We start from the raw sequence: 7,004 nt of genomic DNA, 5'->3' as shown, positions 1-7,004 counted from the left end.
TGAGCCTTGCCCCGATCTTTAAAGGTTGGAGAATCATCAACCGCCTAAGTGGGTCCCGTTGGAAGCTGCTTGCGTGGTCTCGCAAAAATGCAAATATCTCTCTACCCCGATATCGTATCGACAAATTATTTAGTGTGTTAGAAACTCGGCTCGTAGATCTTTAATTTGGTAGCTAGATTATCTCGCAATTCCAAGTATATGGGGAGAAAAGCTCGGATACATTTTCCATAATTTTCAGCATATTATGAATGTAACTTGTGATGATCTTTGCAGCTTCACAACTCGCTTGACTTCAAAATATAACACACAACTATCGTACGACTAAAATAACTCATAAAATAACATCCTTATCATGTTAAGAACCCTAGTCTCACCCCAAAAGTACATGTTATAACATTCCCAACTTGTCAACTTTCGATGAAACTTAATTTTCTTCAAGTAGTTTAGCTTCTAAGTCTTTCAACCCTCTTGGTACTTGTAGTTCATGATCTTAAATATTTGTAACCTCCAAGGTAACATGATTAACTTACTTTATGTACTTTTAAAGATGATCTCATTTCTAAGCTTACATCAATTGACTTACGGTGTACTTTTACGTACGAAAATATGGGATATATCAATATATCTTATATATGTGGGCAAAAAATTACTAATTAAGTACAAATGTAGTTCGGGAAGTTTTGGTAGTTGGGACTACCATGAAGCTGCGATTTTACTGTTACTGTTGTTGCTGCTGCTGATACTGCCTACTGACCTCCTTATGACACCATGACAAAAATGAAGAAGCTAGACTAAGCTATAATCTATGCTTTACAAAGATTTATTTCCAAACTTGATCTTGTGACTGATGTTGCCTCGTTGACTTGTATTTTCCTCATAAGTTCTTTTGTGGCTGACTTGAATGGTATTCTTTGAAATGCTTTCCCTTCTTCTCCAGGCGGGCACCTGATTGCTGAACCTCTTAAATGTCTTCCTTTGACTATTGTTTCCTTTCCTCTGTTTCCCAGACGGGCTCCTGATTATTTGAAATTTGAATTGCTTCTTCCCTTCGTTCTCCAGGCGGGCTCCTGACTATTTGAAATTTGAATTGTATTCCCTTGTTCTCCAGGTGGACTCCTGATTGCTGAGACTCGAAATGTATTCCCTTGTTCTCCAGGTGGGCTCCTAATTGCTGAAACTTGAATTGTGTTCCCTTGTTCTCTAGGTGGGCTCCTAATTGCTGAGACTCGAAATGTATTCCTTTCAAACCCAACAAATCAAATGGGTTGTGGTAGAATCTCATACTTGAACCCATAAACTTCATTTCCTGAATCCCAAACTTTATCCAATCAATTTATATGATTGAATTTTTCAAATTGTTCCACTGTCAACTAAGAGACACTTTCACATCAAAGGTCTAAGCCAATTAGCCAAACTAGATTATACAAGATTTGCTGACAAAAAGCAGTACTATAAGGATGAAAGGGCCGGTTATTTTCTCTAGTTCTTTATTAGCTGAGTTAGGCTGAAAAGAGATTGCCTAAGAATAAAGTAAAGTAGAGGACTTTGAGATCATCTATAGAGATTGAGCATCAAATGAAATGTTTTCATGGTTAATAGTGAATGGCTCCAATGATATCTATTAGTATAAAAGTTCACAAATTTCCATAGCAGGATAAAACCAGTAAAAAGTTTAGCTTCTTAACTGAAGAAGGAATAACAACTTCATTGAGTTTATGTCATTATATAATTTTAGCGGGTTAAATTTAACTTAATCGTTAAAACGTCACAATTTAAACCTAGTTGAATCTTCTTTCACCGTATCAATTTTTAGTGTCAGTCAATCAAGATTCGCCGTCAAGAGAAAAATAAGTCGCCTTGGCATTAGGTTAGGCCATCTCTTCTTTTCACGTAATTTCCCAATACATTCTATCTTCATTTATTGATCTATTAAGAAAGTCAATTTGTACATACAACAGTTTTCGCGAGTTAAATCTGACGATTAATAGGTCACAATTAAAACCTAGTTAAATTTTTTATTTTCCTTTTATTCACCATATAAGAAAATCTACGCCGTAATGTAGCTTTTGCGACTTCATGAGCTTAATGGCTAAAAGATCACAATTTAAACCTAATTAGATCTTCCGTCTTCTTTTACTAACGTATAAGTAAGTTTATGCCAATTATATATCCTTAGCGTGTTAAATTTAACGGCCAAAAAGTCGCAATTGAAACCTAGTTGTATCTTCCGTCTTCTTTTATTAACCCTATAAGTTTATACCATACTATGTATCCTTTGCCAGTTACATTCAATGGCCAAAAAGTCACAATTGAAACCTAATTAGATCTTCTGAATTCCCGTATAAGAAAATCTATAATTCATGTATGCAAACTTCTTCGGTTAAGTATATACCTCACTTATTATTGTCGTAGATAGTGTAAAACGGGAACCAATATAATCGTTATTCCCCGGTTCACAATAAGTGACCATTTTATCTTTGGCACACCCATTAAGGAAATACGAACTCCTAGAAAAAAATAATGTATTTATTAAATTAATCTTAATTAATTGTTACATTGACACATTGAAATATAACTAAGGAAAAATTTTGAAAATATAAAATTAATTCCTTCTTGATTAGGTAAATGGACACTTATTTTGAACCAAAATAAAAAGGTAAAATGATCATTTATTGTGGACAGCGCAGGGCAGTAATTATATTGGAACATCATCCAATATTGCTGCCATGTACTCCTTTCATTCACTTTTACTTGTCCAATGTTATAAAAATAAATTTTCACTTTACTTGTCACTTTTAGCATATCAAGAGAAGACAATTTCTTTTTTCCTATTATACCACGGTATTAATTACTTATTTTTAATTATTTTATAAATTCATTAAAAATATGCATCAGCTGCAGAAAATTAAGAGTGGCAAAGAAAGAGAGTATACGTAGGCATAACTTCTTCTTTTTTTCTCTTTACTTTTCGCCTAATATGTGAATGAGATAACACATATCAAACAATATGTAGACGTATTAGTTTATCTTTGTAAGAATTTTAGTATAATGAAGAAACAAGTAGCCCTCAGGATAGTTAAATCGCGCAGATGTTTTTCTTTTCTGTCATTGTGTCCGTTGTATATTAGTAACCGCAACATTACAACTCAACTAACATAAGTTTTCATCAAACATCACTGCCATAGCATTAAAATCTGAGAGGCAATTTAGGACTTACATAGTCAACACTCTAATAGAACACATGAAAGGGTGTTAACATTGGAGCAAAAATGCCAACCTAAATGAGAACAACTTATACGTATTTAAAGAAGAAACCTACTAGATATCTAGGTAAATTATGACACACATTTTAAACATCCACATGGTTTAGGTGTCTAAGAGGAATAGCATGTCTTTTCTTAGAGTGATGAAGAATAGTTTTTAGCCTTGTATCTGGAGTTGCCACACTACATTAAAAACGGGAGAATATATTTCAGATTGCAAGTTATTGGTCAGCTAGCTAGAAGATCCTGATTCAACACACGTTCGGGGAGCAAAACAAAGTAGCACTTCTTTTGGCAAACCAAGGAATTGCAGGATGCGTATAACAAGAGTTTCTCTTGTGTTTTAGAAGCACTGAAGACGGACAAATTAGGAACTACTTTTGCAAGAGCAACTACGAATCATAATATTACTATAACACATAGTGCACAGGATATCACTCCATTCGTTCTAATGCATATCAACATGTAATTAGAGTTATCTCTTGAATTTAAAAAATCAAACACAAAAAAGGAAAAGGGACTTTTTTTTTTTTTTTTGATAAGTGAAAAAGGGAGAATTACATAAGGCTAATTCACTACGAACCTAACTTTTCAGCTTGGATTTACTAACATGCTCGTTGCTCTTTCTAAACATTCCAAGAACACTTCTCAAGGGCGGAAGTGTAATGTATGAGTTCATTCGAACCCAATAATTGTTGGATATATCTTATATATGTATTTAAAAAATCACTAAATAAGTATAAACAATTGATTTCAAACCCACCAAATCAAATGGGTTGGGGTAGAATCCCGTACTCGAACCCATAAACTTTATTTCCTGAATCACGGTTCAGCAGTACATACTTTATATATCCTATCAGTTTATATGATTGAATTTTTCACATTTTTCTACTGTCAACTAAGAGATACTTTCACATCAAAGGTCTAAGCCAATTAGCCAAACTGGATTATACAAGATTTGCTGGCAAAAAGAAGTACTAGAAGGATGAAAGGACGGGTTATTTTCTCTAGTTCTATATTAGCTGAGTTAGGCTGAAAAGAGATTGGCCTAACAATAAAGTAAAGTAGAGGACTTTGAGATCATCTATAGCGATTGAGCATCAAATGTAATGTTTTTATGGTTAATTAGTGAATGGCTCCAATGATATCTATTATATAAAAGTTCACAAATTTCCATAGCAGGATAAAACCAGTAAAAAGTTTGGCTTCTTAACTTAAGAAAAAGAAAGAACGATAGAATATTTGGGTTATTATTCTATTGAACAACTTGCAATCAGGTTCATTACTTAATATTTCACTCAACCTTGGAACTTTTTCCCTTTATTTTTTTTTTGGAAATTTCCTGAGAACCAGAAGAATTGATGTGCATCAGATCTAGCAAGAACATTTATATTTATATATGATTCTCCTTTTTTAACATTAGTTTGATAAAACCACTAGATTTGACAGGATTTATATATGTTCGATCGAGAAACCTAAAGTATCCTTAAATTAATACTCATCTTTTATAGCCATTAGAAAAAAGTCTAAGAATAATAATTAAATTTTATAGCCATGAGAAGATAATAAACAACAAGTTATTTTAATAACTTCCTTTTTTCCTTGGATAACCAAAACATGGATTATCTTATTATTCCATGGCCGAACAAGTTGCTAAAAGAAATGGTCATAGCAGACTTAGTTTGCAAAGATAAAAATGAAAAAGATAGATTAACCCTCAAAAAACAAGAAAGATTTCTAATCTACTGCTTAGAAGTACCAACAAATTAAGCACACAAACAAGAAGAAAAAAGGAAAATTTCACAAAATCAAAAGGATATATTTTCCAAACAGTCAACGGAGCTAGAAATTAAACCAAGCTTAATAATGTACAAATAATATCCATTGATTTTTCGGGAATCTTTTCATCATCAAAATGTAAAAATTCTTGGAAAAAAACCCTGACCTAATATTGTGGCCTGTTTGCTGAGTTTCCATTCCATCCTCCTCCTCCTCCTCCTCCACTTTCCATTGGAAGTTGACCATTTGGTGACATATTCAGTGGCAAATTAAGAAAAGGAAGTCCAATTGTTGGATCAGCAAAATTACCACTTCCACTTCCACCAGATGGTTGTGACACTCCTTGTTGCATCTGAATTGACTCATTCTCTTCATCTAAAGGCAATCTCTCATAAGCAACATTAGTGAAAGAAGAAGCAATAACTATAACTGGACCAGAAGCAATTAACGCGCCCACAACATTTCCACCAACAACTTGACCTTGTCCACCAGCTAAATATATAGTTAAGCTAGTTGCTCCTGGTGGTGCTGGTGGTGGCAAAAAAGATCCTGATAATGATAATATCTCAAACCTACCATGTAACGTCACCACTGAACCGGCAGCCGCTGGTTGCCGTATGGTGACGTTATTAACCGTACCGCTCCCACTTAGTATACAAATTCCTCTTTGCCTTTTTCTTGCATAAGTAGCAACTGATTCAAACACATCATGCCCACTGCTCACTTCCAAAATATGTGCGCGAAGCGCGTTCGCGCTTTCTCTAGTGATGATCACTGGGGGCTTTGGCTTGTTTTTCGAACCAGGTGGACGACCTCTTGGCCTACGTCCGACAACGTCGCCACCCTGTTGATGAGAAGAGATATCGTTGTTGTTGTTGTTCTCATCGGAAAATTGATTATTCCGATTGTTTTCATCATCTTCGGAATCGTGTGGTCTTTGGAGATGATGAGGAAGAAAACGATGAGAAGCTGAACCTAAGTCTAAACCAGCCATAAACAACAACAGATAACAAAAACAAAAGTAGTGAACAGAAAACAAAGCTACAATAAAGTATGATATATGATATGATTAATAATAAGCAAAATTAAAACTCAAAGAATACCCATGAGAAAAATATACTTTTTTTTCAAGTGAATATATATTTTATGAAAAAAACGGAAGAACTTCAACCCTAGGAACGAATAGAAAACTAAAGAGGGAACAGAGAAGAAATGGAGAAGGAAGAGAGAGAAAGTGGCAAATGCAGCTATTGTCACAAAAGAAAAGTATTACATAGTAAGGGTATAAAATATAGCGAATATTTTTATCAAGAGATTGGTTGGGGGGAGGGGGTGGTAAAAATACGATTTAATTATTGTTGCTTTCGATAAGAATAATATTTAGAATAATAAAGAGAAAAAGAAAACAACAAAAGATAAGTTAAGGGAGAGGTTATGTATGATGTACAACTTTTCATGTGAGAGAAAGAAACATGGTGATAATGATCCATAATAATTATCTAGTGTATGATATTCAGAAACCTCTGACCGAGAATTAAAAAAAAATATATCTTGGACAAAGTTAATTTGCATCTTCACCTAAGCGAATGGTCGTGTTTATAAATTAAAATAGAAAAACAAATTGTCATGTTTATAGGTAATCATTCATCCTGTTGAAATTAGAAATTTAATCGTAATGGGACAGAAGTATTGGGGAATTTCCACTTTGATTGGCTAGGGTGGTAATAAAAATTAAATACTCCCTGAAGATGCACTTTTTATTAGTTATTTTCTTTTTACAAACTTCTGATATTCCTTCATCGCCTTTTTCTTGTATTAAGAAAAAAGATATAATGTCTTCGTACTACGTATATGAAAATCATATAAACATGACTGGGTTCGGTTATATATATATATATATATATATCCCTTTTCGTCTATCTTAAAAACTATGGAAAAAAAAAACAAATTCAATTTCTACGG

At 33.6% G+C, this 7,004-nt stretch overlaps 1 protein-coding gene across 1 annotated transcript; it reads right to left on the bottom strand.

Annotated features, from left to right (window-relative positions):
* Window positions 1-4,986: 4,986 nt before the first annotated feature.
* Window positions 4,987-6,304, bottom strand: LOC104225998 (AT-hook motif nuclear-localized protein 23-like). The gene has a single exon (XM_009777888.2). It carries the CDS (start codon window positions 6,034-6,036, stop codon window positions 5,209-5,211), a length of 828 nt encoding a protein of 275 aa, XP_009776190.1. The 5' UTR covers window positions 6,037-6,304; the 3' UTR covers window positions 4,987-5,208.
* Window positions 6,305-7,004: the final 700 nt, after the last annotated feature.

The sequence above is a fragment of the Nicotiana sylvestris genome, chromosome 1 (assembly GCF_000393655.2).
Source record: "Nicotiana sylvestris chromosome 1, ASM39365v2, whole genome shotgun sequence".
NCBI classification, from domain to species: Eukaryota; Viridiplantae; Streptophyta; class Magnoliopsida; order Solanales; family Solanaceae; genus Nicotiana; species Nicotiana sylvestris.
Note: the sequence above shows the minus strand (reverse complement) of the source record. Positions and strands in the feature narration are given on the sequence as shown.

Coding starts and splice junctions, on each gene's coding strand:
- LOC104225998 (XM_009777888.2), bottom strand. CDS start 6,036: ATGGCTGGTTTAGACTTAGGTTCAGCTTCTCATCGTTTTCTTCCTCAT.